At 50.7% G+C, this 18,105-nt stretch overlaps 1 protein-coding gene across 2 annotated transcripts in view; it reads left to right on the top strand.

Annotated features, from left to right (window-relative positions):
• The window catches only part of PCDH19 (protocadherin 19), a gene marked incomplete at both ends in the record, with an annotated part of 53,786 nt that overhangs the window by 14,507 nt on the left and 21,174 nt on the right, over positions 1-18,105 (top strand). The window contains 2 exons of one of the 2 annotated variants that reach the window (XM_080624772.1): positions 13,124-13,182; positions 15,322-15,491. In XM_080624772.1, the coding sequence (XP_080480898.1) occupies positions 13,124-13,182; positions 15,322-15,491 (229 nt within the window). Of the gene's footprint in view, positions 1-13,123; positions 13,183-15,318; positions 15,492-18,105 lie in introns of both variants that reach the window. The other variant, XM_080624771.1, reaches the window with a different exon arrangement.

The raw sequence follows: 18,105 nt of genomic DNA, 5'->3' as shown, positions 1-18,105 counted from the left end.
TTTCCCTCCTTTCTTCTCATTGGGTGGATGAAAGCACCTCATCCTTTAGCAAGTTCTCTCAACCAGGGCTGGGGGTCCAGCACTGAAATCCTTCTCAGGACCTCAAATCCATCTCCCCCCACATCAGAGATGTCCTCATCAGAGCTTATTTTGGCACGCAAAGAGGACACAAACCTGTGTCCCTCCCTCCAATGGCTCCTTAGCCTTAATGAGATGAAATCTCTGCATAGCCGGGTGATGCTCCGGGAACAGATTGGTTGAGAAAGGAGGTATCATTTCTACATCCTCACTCGTCACACTGTAACGACCTTTTAAGTGTTCATCTGGCCTTGCTGCCTCCAATCTGAAGCCATAACCTGCCATGTGTGACAGGGCAATTGCTTGCCCTGGTGATGATTACAGCGGAGCCCAGTGTTGTTCCCTTGTTTGCTCCGTGCGTGGCAGCTCGAGGCGTGTGCATGGTGCTCTCTTAAAGTCAATCAATACGAATAATTGCAAGTTGAGGTGGGGGGAGAGGGCTGTAACAGACAAACGCTTGCAGATTAAAACCCTCTTTGCATGTGGACGCCTCTTGTGATAGGTAACAGGGGATGGACAATAAGGACCATATGTGGTGTTTAATCAGAATTTATTCTAAATAGGGTGATTTCATAGATTTCCGTGGAGCTGACAGCTGTCTCTGTATTAACTGTGAGCGTGTTGCCTCTGTCCCTGCCCTGCTGCCCTCTCTGCCTGGGGTTTTGCAGGATTTTGCAGTGCTGGTGGTGATGCATTGCGGTCCTCACCCCTCTGTACAGGTGGAGGCATAGGGAATCCCATGGATCACTTTTCATCTACAAACCTCAGCAAAGGAAAAATGGCATTTGCTGGGTCTGGCTGAAGGTGTGTGAGCATGGCCTCATCAGGAGTGCAGGAAGGTGCTGGGGGAGATAGCCCTTCCTTCTGGTGCCCTCAGCAGCCTCGGAGCAGTGATGGAGAGCTGAGCTGTAGCTGCTCATGGAGAGACCCAGATCGCAGGTTGGAGGGTTTCTTCCTGCAGAGATGACAGAGAGGACTGGAGCTGCCCATTCCCAGCTTGCTTTCCCTTTGGTGACCTGGCCCTTCCTTTGTCATTGATCCTGAAACCTAATGAGGAACGGCTGAGGGACCTGGGGGGGTTCAGTCTGGAGAAGAGAAGGCTCAGGGGGGACCTGATCGCTGCCTACAAGTGCCTGACAGGAGGATGGAGCCAGGAGGGGCTGGGCTCTGCTCTCAAGGAACAAGGGATGGGACAAGAGGAGCCGGCCTCAAGCTGCACCAGGGCAGGTTTAGATGGAGCTGAGGAACAATTCCTGCCCCAGAGGGTGCTCAGGCATTGGAACAGGCTGCCCAGGGCAGTGTTCACACACGGTGTAGCTGAGGCCCTCAGTGCCATGGGTTAGTGGTGGCCTTGGCAGTGCTGGAGAATGGTTGGATTTGATGATCTTACAGGTCATTTCCAACCTGGTTGATTCTATGATTCTAATGAAGAGGACGTAAGCCAAAATCAGAGTCACTGATAGGAGGGACATGAGGTGGTGAAGTGAGATACCAACATGCAACAGGTCAGGCTTGAAAGCTTTTTGTTGTCTATCAGTGCCTCCATTAGAAGCGAGTACCATCTCCTGCCTTGTGTTGGCTGGGCAGACAGATGGACACCCATGCTGCCAGGGAGGCACTTTAGTGGCCATCCAGCTTCACCCAACCTCTTGATTCTTTCTCCTCCAACCATAATGACTTCTCCTCTCATCCCACCATGCTGTCCTCATGCCGAACAGGCAGAGGCTCTCTTCTGGCCGCGTTGGAAGCGTGGCTGCTCCATGTGCTGGCTGCTGCGTGACTCATGGAATCGCCACGCGAAATGCATCATTCATAAACTGTTTAGTGCGACCTTCTGTACAGTAGCACTAATTATTATTATCACGGAAGCCCAGTAAACCAGACTAGTAATTATCAGGGATTTATTTGAATGGACAGCTAAGCTATTCTTGGCAAGTTAGTCAAAGCAGTTGTCATGACAGCCACACAAATGTGTCTTATGAATTGGGTTAATTAGGGTAATTAATAACTGTTGTTTTGCCCTTTTTAACAAGGTATTGCCTAGACACCATCAAAAATTAGCAATTGTACCTAACAGAAATAGTCTTCTTCTAGCAGTAACCTTCCCATCGCAAAATCAAAGCAGTGAATACCCATTGGGTTGTTGTTTCAATGTGTCATCCCTTTCCTTGTGCGAGGGCAGGGAGGAAAAGCCTGTGTTGTGATTTTTCTGCTGAAGTTCCCCTGCTGTGCAGTGTTCTTTACAGACTGGTCATCATCACCATTGATATCATTATTTATTTTAATGCTATGCTGCTCTAAGGGGTTGTGGCAGAGGGGTCTTGCTGATGGGGTTTGCAAATGCTTTTGGTTTTGCTGTGATCGTTGTTGGTATTGAGTAATGGTGGCAACTAAAGCTCTTAGAATCGTAGAATCAACCGGGCTGGAAAAGCCCTTTAAGATCTTTGATACCAACCATTCCCCAGCACTGCCAAGGTCACCACTAACCCATAGCACTGAGGCCTCGTCTCCACGGTGTGTGAACGCTTGCAGGGACGGTGCCTGCAGCCCTGCCCTGGGCAGCCTGTGCCAATGCCTGAGCACCCTTTGGGGCAGGAATTGTTCCTCAGCTCCACCTAAACCTGCCCTGGTGCAGCTTGAGGCCGGTTCCTCTTGTCCCATCCCTTGTTCCTTGGGAGCAGAGCCCAGCCCCTCCTGGCTCCATCCTCCTCTCAGGCACTTGTAGGGAGCCATCAGGTCCCCCCTGAGCCTTCTCTTCTCCAGACTGAACCCCCCAGGTCCCTCAGCCGTTCCCATCACACTGTGCTCCAGGCCCTGCACCAGCTCCATTGCCCTCCTCTGGCCCCGTTCCAGCCCCTCAATGTCTCTCTTGTAGCGAGGGGCCCAGAGCTGAACACAGGATTCGAGGTGCAGCCTCAGAAGTTAAAACCCCATAGCCCTCACCCCGTGCAGCACCCTGTGCACCCCTGGGTGCCTCACAGGGCAGTGCAATGGTGACAGTCCCCATCCCATGCAGTGCGCTGGGTGCTTGCACAGGGCACCTTCTCCCTAAGGAGTGCAATATTTGGTGCTGATGATTAAAAATGACCCAGGATTTCAGAGGAGAATGAGGAATGTTCTGTAAGTTGTGTGGAAAAACGACCTGAATAGATGAGCGAAGGCTCCGGCTGGTTCTCCAGCTGCACTGAGCCCTGTCTATTTATATCACCTCTGGGCTTCCAAAGATGTCTTTTAACTAAAGCTTATTCGATAGCACACATCCTTTAACAAAAAAAGAATGAAAAACAAAGTGAAGAAGGAAAAGAGGGGGGAAAATCCCCTAAAGAGAAGCCCCTCTATGGAGAAGGTAGAGGTTTAATGAAGAAATATTTTACACCGTTCTCTTACAACCTTAGGGCTAATAGCCTGGAACTGGTACTTTGGCTCCTTAAAAGCCCAACAAGACAAGCCAATTATGGCCTCTGAAACAGGTTTATTTTTAGTTCCTTGTAATAGCAATTTATCCTCGGCTATGGTACATTAACTGGGAGGAACAAGAACTAGGAAGGGTTTGGCATCTTTGTAATAACCAGCGGGCTGTGTTTACCAGGCTCTTAATGATGTGGGGTGGCTGTTGGGCAGCAGGAGAGGGCAGCATGGTGATGGAAAGGGGCATCCAGAGCAGAGCATCCGCGCACCAGGAAGCTCTTTTGTGTCATTTAGTTCCCTACAGTTGACTCCTATTGGGCTACATTCCTCATTTCCCAGCATCCCTGAGCTGGCAGCACGGCTCAGAGGGGATGAGGGGCTCTGCAAAGGATGCTGTGTGTCCCCAAGGATGCTGGAGCCAGTGTGGTACCTTTGGGGGTAGCAGGTTTTGAGGGGAGCTTTGCATCCTGATTCCTACCCGTGCTCTGGACATGGTGCTGAGGACTAGGAAAGTTGGGGCTGTTCAGCCTGGAGAACAGAAGCTGCATGGAGACCTCAGAGCAGCCTTCCAGTGTCTGAAGGGGGCTGCAAGGATGTTGGAGAGGGGCTCTTCTTTAGTGATTGTAGTGATGGGACAAGGGGAATGGGTTCAAACCAAACTTCAAACAAACAAACTGATGGGTTCAAACTCAACATAAAAAGGACATGGAGCTGTTGGAACAAGTCCAGAGGAGGCCACGAGGACGATCAAGGGACTGGAGCACCTCCTGTATGAAGATAGGCTGAGAAAGTTGGGGCTGTTCAGCCTGGAGAAGAGAAGGCTGCGTGGAGACCTCATAGCAGCCTTCCAGTATCTGAAGGGGGCCTACAAGGATGCTGGGGAGGGACTCTTCATTAGGGACTGTAGTGATAGAACAAGGGGTAACGGGTTCAAACTGAAACAGGGGAAGTTTAGATTGGATCTAAGGAAGAAATTCTTTACTGAGTGGGTGGTGAGGCACTGGAATGGGTTGCCCAGGGAGGTTGTGAATGCTCCATCCTTGGTGGTGTTCAAGGCCAGGTTGGATGAGGCCTTGGGTGCCATGGTTTAATGTGGGGTGTCCCTGCCCATGGCAGGGGGGTTGGAACTGGATGATCTTAGGGCCCTTTCCAACCCAAACCATTCTATGATTCTATGACAGCAATGGCAGCAGGAAGGAAGGCAGGCCAGTCCTGCTCAGGTTTGCTGCCCATCTCGTGGCTGCAGAGTAATTCTATGCGCTGTGGACCTGCCTTTTCCAGCTCACATCAGGGAAAATGAATAAAACAGGGGAAAACTTGTTTTGCTAAATGAATTTGTTGTGAGCAAAGTTCCTTTGAGGCTTGGAGCTGGCCGAGGCTGCCCTGATAGGGAGCCTTGCTGTGCACTTGTAGATAACAATGTACATGATAACATGATGGGCACGTGGGGTGGTGCTCACCTCCTTCTTATCATCCACCATTGTCAGGGAATGTTAGCTGCATGATGTGGAGGCATCACTCCACAGCCGGTATGGATGTGCACAGCCATGTGCTGAGGGCACACATAAGGCTCGATCAGGCCTCTGATGAGGATGAAAACATGTGGGGTGTGTGTAGGTGATGGATAGGAGAAGTGCTTGCTGCTTGCCCAAAACCCCAGGAGAAATGGGGCTTGCAGGGCTGAGGTCCCCATGTGCCCATCCTGCCCTTGCTCCCACCACGTGGTTTTTCTACCCCCATCCCAATTTGTCCCTGCTCAGCCACAGAGCAGGAAACCCTTCAGCTGCCACCAGCCCCATCACCCTGGGGTGCCTCAGGGGGTGTCCCCATCCCTTCTGGGATGCAGAAGCAAAGCGAGGTGCCCCCATGGCACTGCTTCAGCACCTTGCCCTGTTGCGACTGCCCCGGCACCCATCACCCTGATGTGCCACTCTGGCAGCAGCATCTCACGCCTTCACTGTTTTTAACTCAGCTGCAGTGATTTTGGGTTTTGCTTTTTCCTTCCCATTGTTCTCTCTGCAGTGACGAATGTGTGATTTCTCCTGCTCCTTCCCAAGCACATCGCCCTGACCCGCTGCTCCAGAAGGGGACTGACAAGGAGGTTTATTTAGCCCCAGCTATGGGAACAGTTAAAAACAGGTCCCTCTGCTCTATTTGTTTTCATTCCTAATGGCAGGAGGCAGAAAAGGACACTTCGGAAAGGGGTTTTAACAAACCTCCAAGTCATGCCCCATTACCCTAGGGCTGCTGATTAGATCCATGTTGTTTCTCACACTGATTAAGGAGGGGTGAAAGTCCGTGCTGGAAGCCGCATGCACAGATCTATTGCACAGTCCCAGGCATAGGTGATGGGAGAAACCACCTTTATTAGCTTTATTGGCTATTCTATCCCTGCAGGGAATATTCCTTGGCATATTAAGGCTGTACCCCCATACAGAAGGCTGGTGAGCTCAGGTCTGTGCCTATTGGTGGGTATATGGCAGGGTGGCATTGCCTCTGCTGCCCCAAAATCCCTCTTGTCCCAGCCTTATTGAGCAGCTGCTGGGGCATCCCCACCCTCATCGTCCAGGGAAGGCAATGATATGAACTTCTTTGGAAAGCATGTCCCCATTTTGGGTCAGTATTTTGCTTTTTGTTTGATCTGGGGGGGGGTTGTAAGTGCCAGGTGGTGGTGCTGCTGGAGAGACCCTTGTGCTATGGCCACCAAAGAGCTTTTGGGCTATAGATGCCATCTGAATGTAAGGAAGGCTCTTTATTATTGCATCTGTGCTGCTCATAACCATACAGTAGATTTCGGATGTGTTGACAAATTCAATTGGGTGACACTATTTGTGGCTTTCAGGAGTGTAATTATGGCTTCCGTGCGTGTTGCCACTCCCGGGATTCAATTGGGTTTCTAATCCTATGCCCTTGTTTTGAAATCACATCACAGCAGCTCCTTTCCTCCTGCCTCTGATCCATTTTCACACTAAACATGCCAAACCCTGTATTTATTTAGGGACAGGAATGCAGTGCGGATTAGCGGGCAGCCTGCGCCATAATACAACATGGTTTGACACTTCTCATTGTGATGAACAGGGTGATGCTAAAGGATGAACTCTCCCAGTGATTTCTCTGCAATACTTTTTATTTCATCAAGAGAAAATGGAGGCTGGACTCTATTTCTTCAGTGTTTAATAATGGCCATCAGTACCAAATGCCCTTTATTTAAGCTGCAGTTGTAATGAGAGGGTCAGTGGTGTTAAGCAAGCCCCGGAGCCTGGCTCTGAGGAATGTTCATTGTCCCTCATTAAATCTGGAATTAGTGCTTAAAAGGCCAGAAATAAATACTCTGTTTATATTGCGGGGATAGTAAATCTAAATGGATGCTGTGTTTGCACATCCTCGTCTCTGCTCGTTCTTGCTGAACCGAGCGAGGCAAAGCTCCATTTGGGTTAGGCAGCAATCAAGAGTGTCTGCAAAAAAGCCCAACCCCAAAGCCAACCCTGGTTTCATTGATCAAGGGCAGGGAAATGATCTGCTGTATTACATCTAATTATAAACCATCAATATCAGATGCTGAACACACTTATTTCTTCAGAGACACTCTGCTGGGAGTTTACGGTTTGCAGTCTCCTGTGTTAGAGGCTTTAGGAGTGAGCTGGGGTGGAGGGAGATGGCTGCAAAGGGAGATGGCAGGGGTCAGATCCTTTTAACCTTTATTGAACCCCTCCAGGTGACTGCCTTTGGAATGCTCCTTAGTAAGAGCTGAATTGCTTCGTGTTTTCCTTCCAGCTTGCCTGGGGCTCTTGACGCAGCAGAGGAGCATCTCTGCCTCAGCTTGTGCTCCAGTGCTGCCGATGGGGACCATTGACCAGCCGGGTCCTTTCCAAAGGCTGGGGGGCCCCAAGCACAGCTTGGGTGATGGAGGAGAGGGTGGTGGGCTCCTTGGGGTACCACAGGCATCACTCTCTGCACTGTTCCCATTGGCATGTGCTGAGTTTCCCCCATGGTGCAAGCACCAGGAGCTATTTGGGTAGTGTTTAACCAGAAGCCTTGGGCTGATGCTGCTGTTACATCTCTGATACCCACCATGCTGGGAGATGCTGATGCTGGAGAGTGAGGAACGAGGAGATACAGGTCTGTTTCCTGCTGCATGTTCCCAGGCTGTGGCCGTGGTGCTCAAGACCCTCACCCATGGTTGCAGATGTTGCCAATGCTGTCAGTGCCTGAGCAGAGCTGTTGGTGAGCATGGGAAGGAGGAGCAGAGCTCTTCAGTGGGTCAGGCTCTGCAGGGCTCATCCAGGCTGGTCTCCAGGCACTGATCCTGGCTCTGAGCGATGCTCTCCTAGGGTGACATGGTCTAGTGTGAGGCATCCCTGCCCATGGCAGGGGGTTGGAACTGGATGATCTGAAGGTCCTTTCCAACCCAAGCTATTCTATGATCTGCTCACATCCCGGAGCTGGATGTGATGAGTCTCCTGCTGTGTGTGGAGAGAGAACCCAGCTGCACTGCTGGGTGTGAGAGCATCAGGACGAGCTTGGTTGTTCCTCTCAGGGCCATGGGGCTGCTTTTGGTGTTTGATGGGGTTTCAGACCATGCCTGCTCCCAGCAGGAAAGAGTCTCAGGCTGCTTATTTATTTCCCATGGGGTAAATAAGCAGCTTGCTAAATGATAATGACATTCCCTCATTGCTGATGCATACTTCAATTGACCTGGTCCCTACTTTGGTATTTTTCCTGTTTCCCAAGTGCAGCTGGAACAGTTTTATTTCATTTGCATGAATTCTATGTCGCCTGCAGTAGAGTTCAAACCATAAGAATGAAGTGCTGGCGAGTTCTCCTAACAGGCAGCAGCAGTTTTATTGCAGGTGCTGGAGCTCTGATTGAGTGTCCTATGGAGAACAGAACCAAGGAGACAGGAGAAAGAGGTCTTACAACCCCTGCTCTTCCCAACAGGAAAGCCCAATGGATTTTGGGGAAGGATGTGCCATTTCTGTGGTCCCCTACGATGCCTGCAGCATGGAGGGAAGGTCGGGAGCCTGGTGTGCCTGGTGAAGACGTGCAGCTTGATGCAGAGATGAGTTATTGCACGTTTTGGGAGGATTTTCTGAAACCCAAAAGGGGAGATGCACATTGCAGCCTTGGAGAAAGGTCTGCTTTGGGTTTTGATAATAAAGGGTGACATGCCAGCTTTATTAGCAAGGCACAGAGGGGGGAAAGAAAAGGCTCAAGGGATAACCCTGAAAAAGTGGTGCTAAATGTGTCATTTTTATGAAGCTGATCGTGTGAAGGGTCCCTACATGCTTTGGCAGGAGGTTGCAGCAGGTTTACAGTAATTTGTAGGAAGATAGAAGTGTTTTCACCCTGAAGTGAGAAGAAGGGCAAAAACCCCACTGTGTGAGATGCTTCCGAGGCGGAAGCTGGCGCAGGGATGGATACCTGTCACTTTGGGTCAGCAGAGATGGGTCCAGCTTCCAACAACCATGGACTTTGCTGGGGGCTGATGTGTGGACCATCAAGAGCCTGGACACAGCAAGGAAAGCTGGGTTTTCACCTCCACTGACTTTGGTTTGGGAAGAAACCACATTTGGAATAGCTGAAAAAGAGGGAAGAGTGAGAAGGAGCCAGCTCCTGGGCATGTCCTGGCAGGGACACATCCTGAGGACTGACCCCAGCCTGCATCCTCTATTCTCCATCATCCCACAGCCCTCGTTGTGCCCGGAGTCCCCTCAGCTCACTGACCCTTCCTCTGGCACCTGCAGTAATTCCCTTTAAACCTTTAGATGCTCAGGGGTTTCATTCTGTTCCTAAGGCAGAGAGTGAGCAGTCATTAGAGCAGTGCCCTGTTGCTAACAGACCATTTACTAACGGTCAAGTCACCCCCCTCCTGATGTACAGGTCAGGAAGAGTTGTCCTGAGGTTAGTACATCCTTTTTTCCCCTAATCTGATGGAATTGGCAATCCTTAGCTGAAAGCAACAGCTGGGGGAGGGAAAAAAAAGGCAAGTTTAGAATTTCCTTGCTGATTGCTCCGTTCCGAGCGTGGCTGTTGTTATATTTGTATTTGTGTTGCTAAGGCAGCAGTTAAAAGCAGTTTTCAAATTAGGCCCTGGTAAGCTGTGCACCAAGCCAGGGCTCTGCCTTTGATGGCATTGGCACCATTGTGCCTGTGTCTGGAAAGCAAATCCCAAGCCCAAAGGACAGCAGGGTTTGTCTCCTCCAAGGGGGATGCAGGCTGAGACCGTGGACTTGATGCTGGGTGCTGTTCCTGATGCTTTGAATGCATTGTTGAGGCTGAGGGGCTGATCCTGACAAGCATGAGCATCCTTTATGAGCACTGGCAGCACTGTTCAGGAGGTTCTTGCCATACCCATCTCTGAACACACAAAGAATAGGCTGGGCTGGAGGCTGGGCTCCACTTTGATCCGTATAGGAGTGATGCTGAGGAAGTAATGGTTTGTTTGCTTTTGCCAAAATGATGGAGAAGATGAGGGCTGGGCTCTCGATGATGCTTTGTGAAGAGCACACGTTCCTCAGCCTAACCTCTTCCCTCTTCGCTGTCCTTTCACTTTGTTCTTTGGGCCTCATTAAGAGAAGGAGCAGATCCTTTCCCAATTAAAATGTTGACACATCGGAAATGTTGGCATCTCCTTCCCTTCGCTTTGCCTCTGTTTGTAAGGGATTGCACTGTGTGGGATGAACTGGAATGAAGTCAAGTGAGCTTCTATTGAATACTACAAGCCAGAAAGCAGCCCTTCTCCATGGAAAACCTCATTTCTTGTTTATCTTTTTCTGGTTTGATCCCTTAGTCTGCGTGGAGATAACCTTGATGGGTAATCCCATGGCTGAGGGGAGGTCTCATGAGCTGCAGGGTACCATGCTGGTGCAGGCAGGACGAGCAGCCCTCACTCAAGGAAGCACATTTCCCATCTCTGTCACTGGCTTATTCCTTGGTTTGTCACAATCTGGGAGTAATTAGCATCAGTTGTCCTGCTCTCTGTGGCACGGGGGGATTCGGAGCCTGGGAACAGATGCTGGGATCAACCCTGCGGGAACCCGTGTGTGGACTTGGAGCTGTGGGTTGCGCTAGTGATGTGGTGTGGAGCATCCCGAGCAGGGAACACGTGGAGCAGGGAGTCTGTGTAGGAAGGACATTACTCCAGTCCATCAATTGTATTTGCTGTTGGTGAATGATTTCAGTCAAGCCAGGATTTGGTCGTCTTTTTTGGTCAGAAATCAATAGCAAAGCTCCCAGTGATGTTGGTCAGAGGGGATTTAGTGTGAGGTCTGTACCTGGGCTGCCAAAGGACACGCAGTGGCAGCATGTGTGGTGTTTCCTTAGCCTTCTGTGGGGTTTCAGTGGCACTGGTTGAGCATCCCCTGTATCCCTTGACCCCTCAACCCTGTGGCATCAGTGCTCTGAGTGCTTTAAAGCTCTGTGATGTACTTGTATACATTGAGATTTGCTCTCTGGGTCCTCCCTCCTGGCTTTCCCAGGGCTGAGATGTGCACACACGTAGGGATGAAGTTGATGGAGGTGGTGGTGGGTGCAGGGGGTCTCAGGCTGCCGCTGGGCACAGCAACGGGACCAGGGACACTGGGATGGAGTCAGCTGAGTCTCTGGGCTTGCTGGAGCCATTCCTATGTCCACCAGCACAGTGTGATGAAGGAGGCTCCCCACCAAGCAGGGGTTACTCCGATCCCTCCATTGCTCCATCACTCAGCTGCCCTCAGAGCCCATTTGTAGGCCCAGCATCTCCTATGGGGCTGCCAAGGGGGGATGCTATGTGTTCCCCTTAGGATGGCAGCACCAGGGTTGATGGACAAACTCCAGCTCGGGCATTTTCTGTGGCATTTAAAGCCTCAGGCATCGTGTATTTAAAAACACCTGCGTCTGTCTGCTCCAGAGCTCTACCCATCAAAGCCATCCTGCAGGACCGCGGATGCAGGAGCTGCAGGGACCGGTGGCTGTGCAGTAAATCTCCTGCGTGACTCTCCAGCAGTAATTACAGTGTGAAAGCAATAACGGAGCTGTGCCGGCTCCCCCGGCCCCCAGCTCCTTGCGTGTTTCTCTCCGGGAGGTTCCTGTTTGGTAAATTAGACATCGTGCTCTATTCCAGCAAAGGTTACACTGAACCAGTGCTGCCTTTGCTTCATTATGTTGGCAGGGCAGTGTAACCTCTGCTGGGGTACGATTGGATTTCACATCGGGCTCGGCTGCGGTGGCCCTGCTCCCTGCATCCTGCCGTTGTGATTACGTTAGCAGCAGGCTCTGCTTGCCTTTATTTATTGAGACATTAAAGATGCATGCATTTATTTTTACCATGTTCATAATTGCCATAAAAACAGGCCTTAGTGTCCTGGAGCGGCTCCTTGGGGAGGAGAGCGGTTGTGGGGCTGGGTGAGGAGGAGCTGCGGCACAGAGGAGGCAGGACAGGGCTGTGGGGAAGGTGGATGTCCCCAGCTGTGTCCTAGGGGACATTGCTGTCAGCCCAGACGAAGGGAGAAGAGGAGACTTTGCCTCTTATGCTGCCCAGGGGGCCTGGTGGGGACAGGTAGCATCCTCCGGTACTGGGGTGATGCTGGTGGGATCTCCGCGGATCTGGGGGTACTTTGGGTGGATGAATGGATGGACGGGGGTGACTGACTTGTAGAAAGAGACCTGCACCCTTGTGGGGCCCTGAAACCTGGGAAGGATCCTGGCAAGGACATGCAGATGTCACCATGTCCCTCCACATGGCTTCCAGTGCGACTTGCCATGCATCTCCTATCACTTCCTACCATGCATCTCCCGTCACCTCCTACCATGCACCTACCACTGCATTCTACTGCACAGCTCCCACCACATCCCACTGTACATTTCCCACCACCTCCTACCATGCATCTCTCACCATCCTACCAGGCACCTACCACTGCATCCCACCTCATGGCTCCCACTGTGGCCTTTTGCATGGTAGCACCCTCCTCTCTTCCCTACCTTCTCATTGCTTGTTTTGCTTCCTTACCTGCTCTGAGCACCAGAAATCCAGGGCTGTGTAACATGAGGTTAAAAGACAATGCTTGAGGAGCAGAGTGTGTCAGTGGGGTTTGCCTGCAAATGACAGCTCCATTGACTTCTCTGCCCTGCTTTCACTCCCCTCCAACTTTTAAGCATGTCACCCATTGTTTGCTCTTTTATTACTAGCAGAGCCCACTGTCTCTGCAAGTGAAATGATGTATAACAAAGAAAAGTGCCCGCCTGAAATTCCCTGGCAGGGGATTACCTTGCTGGCATTTACATATCTATGCAATAAATATTTTAACACGTTAATTATACACTAATAAGAAAAATACCTTTTGAACTTCCAGTCAAATTGACACACACAGAACGGAGTCCATCAGGGAATTAAAAGCAATTAGTTTTGTAACACAGCGTAGTCACGTTGTTTCTTCTCTGCAAATTGGTCTGTGGTCACCAGCCAGACTTTTTGTGTTGGATAGGCCCAACAGGGACGGGAGGATTCTGTGCCTGGCTTCATCCCGCTTGCTGGACCTATCCTGTGCCAGGATGCTGCTTCCCTCCTGTGGGGTGTGCTGGCTTTTGTCCTGCCCCTGCTATTCCCAGTCATGGGGATACCAGGCTTGTAACCATCTCCCTTTTCTTTTCCTCCTTCCAGACTGAAAACTACTCCTTTGATTCCAACTACGTGAACAGCAGAGCTCATTTAATAAAGAGGTACGTAGGCTTTGCCCAGCCAAATCCTGATTATTCAGTGTTCTTCCTTACTGTGTTATATACCACTTGCCTTTTCTAATACGTAAAACATTTCCAGAGTAACAATTTACTTTTCAAAACAGTATTTACTTCCTATTAGGTCCCATTGCTCTTGGTTTGCAATAAAGGGAAGTCTTTCTTTCCATCTGTTTGGCGCTGGGAAGTTGCAGTGTGCGAGGTGGAGTGCTGTTACCCTGACAACTTTCACATTCATAAAGTTTATGCTATTTGAATGCACAGGAATGGAATGATAGATCTGGATCGTGATCTCCCTGCCATGTGAGGTTGGGGGAAAGAGAACCCAGAAGTAAAGCTCATCTGGGGGCAGGTAATTGGGTTGGATGCACACTCACTGTTTTAGTTTGACCACTGAGGCAAAGCAGCACTTAGCCAGGCTGTTTTCTTCCATGGGTGAAAAGGAAGTCATCAGTTCAGCTGCGACCTGGCAATTGCCCTTGAGGGAACTTAACCCTTTGAATAAAATCCTGGTATCCTCAAAGCTCAGCAGTGGTGAAGGAATGTCGCTGGGAGGTTAACACCAGCGCAATTCAGCTGAATCCCATTGGATTGTGTGAGCATCCCCCCGCGGGGCAGGCTCTGCCTCCTGGCTGCTTTGAGACAGGGAAAGGCACTGACACAGCACGATCCATTCTGCTCAGGAGGCGGCTGTGCAGCGCCTGTGCAGGATGTGTGCAGGACGTGGCCGGCAGCTCTTTACCCATCTCCATCCCCTCTTCTCCCTATGGACCAGCCGAGGTGTGCAGCCACCAAGCTGTACCCATGCCTGTACCCGGGCGCTCTGCGTAGCAGGGGTGCAATAGAGAGCAGGAGCCATCCCTCAACTGTGGAGATGTGATCCGAGCAGGAAAAATATCCAATTATCTGCCTGGCTGAGATCCCATTTCTTTACATCTTTAAAATACAAGGAGCTATGAGCACATTGTTTAAGCAGCCCGGGTTCTGCTAGCTAAGGGCAGGTATATTTGCCTGCGTGGCTCGTGGTGTTTAAGGATGCTAATGGGATTGTGAGAGAGACGCCCCACGCCACATCCTGCAGGCACAGGGAAAAACCCCAAATCTATTAATCTTCCCTCATTCACACCTAAGATAAAGGCAAGTGGCACTCCTGCTGCCGCAGCAGGGCTTGCTCCCAGGCTGTATTGTTTGGGAACTGCTGCTGCTGCTGATTCCCCAAGACCTGCCCATCCTTCAGAGACGTGTCGTGTGGCTGCTGCATTCCCGTCTGCTTCACTGCGGGGAAGATAAATGCGTTGTAACGGGTTGCCTGTGCCTGCTGAACAGCAGTTCCGGGGAGGACAGCGTTTCCCCCCTTTGTCTTGTATCTTGAGTACAAGGGGTGTTGGAACGCTGTGCAGACATCTAAGAACAAGAAATACTGTCTGTAACACAGTGTGGCATCATTTTCATCCTTTGTCTATATGAAGATGCTGTAGCTCTCCTATCTCTGGTGAGTGAATCTCCTCAAACCCAAGCACTTTAATTAATCTATTTGTACTTTCCCTGTGTTGCCTGCCTGCCTCTCTCGCTCATCCATGCACACACAAATGCATTGTATATTTGTAGTGCTTTCTTAACTTAAAAACTCTTTGATGTCGCCTGGAATCAAAGTCAGTGGCTTCAACAGGGACATCTTTACTTAAAAAGTCATGTTTGAGGGTTTACCAATTTAGATGGGTTTCAGAGCCCCCCTTCACGTGGCTTTGCAAAGCATCAGATGGTAGGTGGTCTGCTTGGTTTCCGTGGAGACACAAAAGGGCTTTTCAAAGTAATGAGTACCTCCAGCTCTTTGGGGCTTTGAAGCACAGGCCACGTCTTCTCACGCCACATCAGCCCGTGGGTGCAGGTCTCATAGAATCCCAGACTAGTTTGGGTTGGAAGGGACCTTAAAGCTCATCCAGCTCCAACCCTCCTGCCATGGGAAGGGACACCTTCCACTAGAGCAGGTTGCCCCCATGCTGGGGACATCCCTGTCCCTGCAGAGCACGAGGTGGCAGCCGTGCCACCACCGCAGGTCTCGCTGCAGGGTGATGGGGCCGCCTCGTCTCATCCAGTAAATCACAGCTGTGCCTCCCCCAGCAGCTCCACGTTCAAGGACTTGGAGGGGAACAGCCTGAAGGACAGCGGGCACGAGGAGAGCGACCAGACGGACAGCGAGCATGACGTCCAGCGGGGCCTCTACTGCGACACGGCCGTCAACGACGTGCTGAACACCAGCGTCCCCTCCATGGGGTCCCAGGGGCCCGAGCAAGGTGAGTCACCTGATGTGTGTCCTGTGGGGCTGCCCAGCATCACCCCAGCTCCCTTGTGCCTCGGTGGTGGCTCTGGTGCTGCCTCGGTGGGTGCACATTAGGGATGCTTAGTGCTTGCTGGCGATAATGCTGAGTGCTGGGTACACAGAAGTTAATCTTCACTCCATGCCTGTCAGGTAAGCAAGCAGTTAGGATTATCCTCTGTTTCACAGGCACAAATCCAAGGCCTTGAGCATCTGCCTGACAGCGAGTGGCAGAGTTGGGATTAGGGCAGGAATTGCAGGGGCTGGCGCTGGTCCATGCCGGTGGTTCTCTCTGGAACTCACACAGTTCACCTTCACCATGCTCTCCACATGCTGTCCAGGCAACTTTTCCTAAAGGTCATCAGAGCATGCTGGCAATTAGTTAGGCATCCCATAAGGGATTAGCTCAGGGTTTGTATCTTCTCCCCTGAATAGACAGCAGGGTTTCAGCTCTTTCACATCCCCATGTGTAGGAATGATGTCCTGCTCCAAAACCAGACTGGTATTAGCTTGGGGGAAAGAAGTCAGAGGAGTTCAGCTGAGCCCAAGCCGTCATTTGTACTTGGGCATGACTGTCACTTTTAATGCCTGACGGATGCAGACATCCTATGCAAACATCCTGTCTTTTTCAATTAAGGAGCCTGAATGTGGTTTGGTGCTGGGGAGCCTCGGGGCGCTTGGCTATATCTTGAGATAAGCTGTAGCTGAGGCTCAACTGGAAGCCCCACTGCTAAAAGACTTAAGGATATGAAAACAAAATGCTGTGATTATGTACTGGTCTTCAGCTGTTTAATTCAATTCATGGTAAACATCATTAAAAGCCTTTGTTTTGCTGTCATAAGAGAGTCAAACGGGGGAGAGAGAGTTCTTGCCATCTGTGCCACCGAATGTAGTTCTTCCTTCTGGAGAGGAGCTGATCTCTGCATTAATTCTCCATAGAGTCTGCTAAATGGCCATAGTTAACCCTGTAAGACTCTGTGAGGAGGGGAACGTGGAGGTCACCCACCCATTCCACGCTGCCAGCCGCACTAATTGGAGAGGGATGGCATCCGCAGCGATAATGTATTTCCAGACAAGCCTACTGTGGCCAGAGATGAAAAGAATTAAACATTTATATAAGTGTACAGTGGCAGCTTAATCCTGCGTGTCAGAGAACGCAGGCTGATAGCTATCATTTATTATTCTTCTGCTACAAAGGAATGCTCTTTCATTCTGATCAGGAGAGGGTCTCCTAAGATGCTTTTTGCAGACAGGGAGGACTGTAGGAGCAGGAATGTTCATAATTGATTCCTGTCCCGTTGAATGGTCTGAGCAACGTCTGCTAATTCTTTTTGGTCACATTTCTTGGGCAAAAATAAAAAGCCCCCAGTCTCCACGGGCTGCAGATAGGGTTTTACAGGGATTACATTTGTGATAAGTCTGCGTGCTGGCTCTGTTGTGCACCAGATAACAATGCAAATAAGTTAAAGGGGATGAGTTGGAGGCAGAGCTCGTCGCAGGACTCAGATGGAAATACAGACAGTGCAATCCATTGGAATGTGAACTCCTCATTGCATCTAAAATACCCTCCCAAAATCAAGAGTATTTCCAAAGGCAGCCTGTGTGTCTGGCTGCAATGGCCGGGGGTTGGTGCTCTTGGCTGTGATTTATTCTGGGGAGGAAACCTGCATTGCCACAAGCAACGTGGGTCCTGTTCTTCATGTCCTGTGTGGAGGAGCAAGAGGAGCTCACCTCTGAGGTTGTCAGGGTGTTGTTGGAGCAGTGAGGGGAGCAGCAGGCGGGGAGGTTAGCCGTTATTGTCACAGAAGCTGAAAAGGAAGGTTAAAGAGAATATTTTCTGAGCTGATTTGTTGAGCAGGGACTGCAGAATATAATCAGGAAAATCAGGATGCTGAGATGATGGTGATAACCGCGTGATTAAAGTGACGGTTTGGGCATGGTAATTTGTATCCCATTTCGGGTCAGAGTGGCAGGGTGGGGAGGAAACACAAGTTCAGTGCCAAGGATGTGCAGGGCCAATGGGCTGACCACATCCCTGAGCCTGGCAGCTCCTGTCACTGTGCTTTGCCTTCACTTGCCATCTGTGCCCGAATCACATCTCATGTAATCCCATAGGAATGGGGTGGCAGAGTCATCAGAGTTTGCTGATTGATGCTGGTGATCTCCTGCCTGAGTGCCCAATGAGGTGACCCCATTCTGAGCTTGGATCTTAGCTTCCAACACCACGGGTCCTTTGTGAGTGGCCAACTCTCAGACCTCATCCCGATGATTTGGGAATCTTCGCTTGTGGGTAGTCCTGGCTTTCCCAAGGGAAGACATTGGTTGGCAGAAATCAGGTGTAGAGGATGATCCCTCTGTGCTGGTGCTGAAGGGCTTAGTGTGGACCTGTCCCTCCAGACTTTGCCTATTGAGAAGCTGGATTTCCTGCAGACAGAGGCATGGATGGGTCCAAGCATCTTTAGTGTTCTTAAACCAGTGCATCAGCACTGTCCTTCACTGCCCTGGTGCCACTCTTGGGGTGGGAGTGTCACCAGTTGCCAGTCCTGCTGGCAGAGCCCTCTCTTTCCCTTTGGAAATGACCTAGATTCCAA

This window comes from Psittacula echo, assembly GCF_963264785.1.
Source record: "Psittacula echo genome assembly, chromosome: 8".
In the NCBI taxonomy this organism is placed as follows: domain Eukaryota; kingdom Metazoa; phylum Chordata; class Aves; order Psittaciformes; family Psittacidae; genus Psittacula; species Psittacula echo.
The sequence above is the reverse complement of the archived record's forward strand: the minus strand, read 5'-3'. Positions and strand labels throughout refer to the sequence as shown.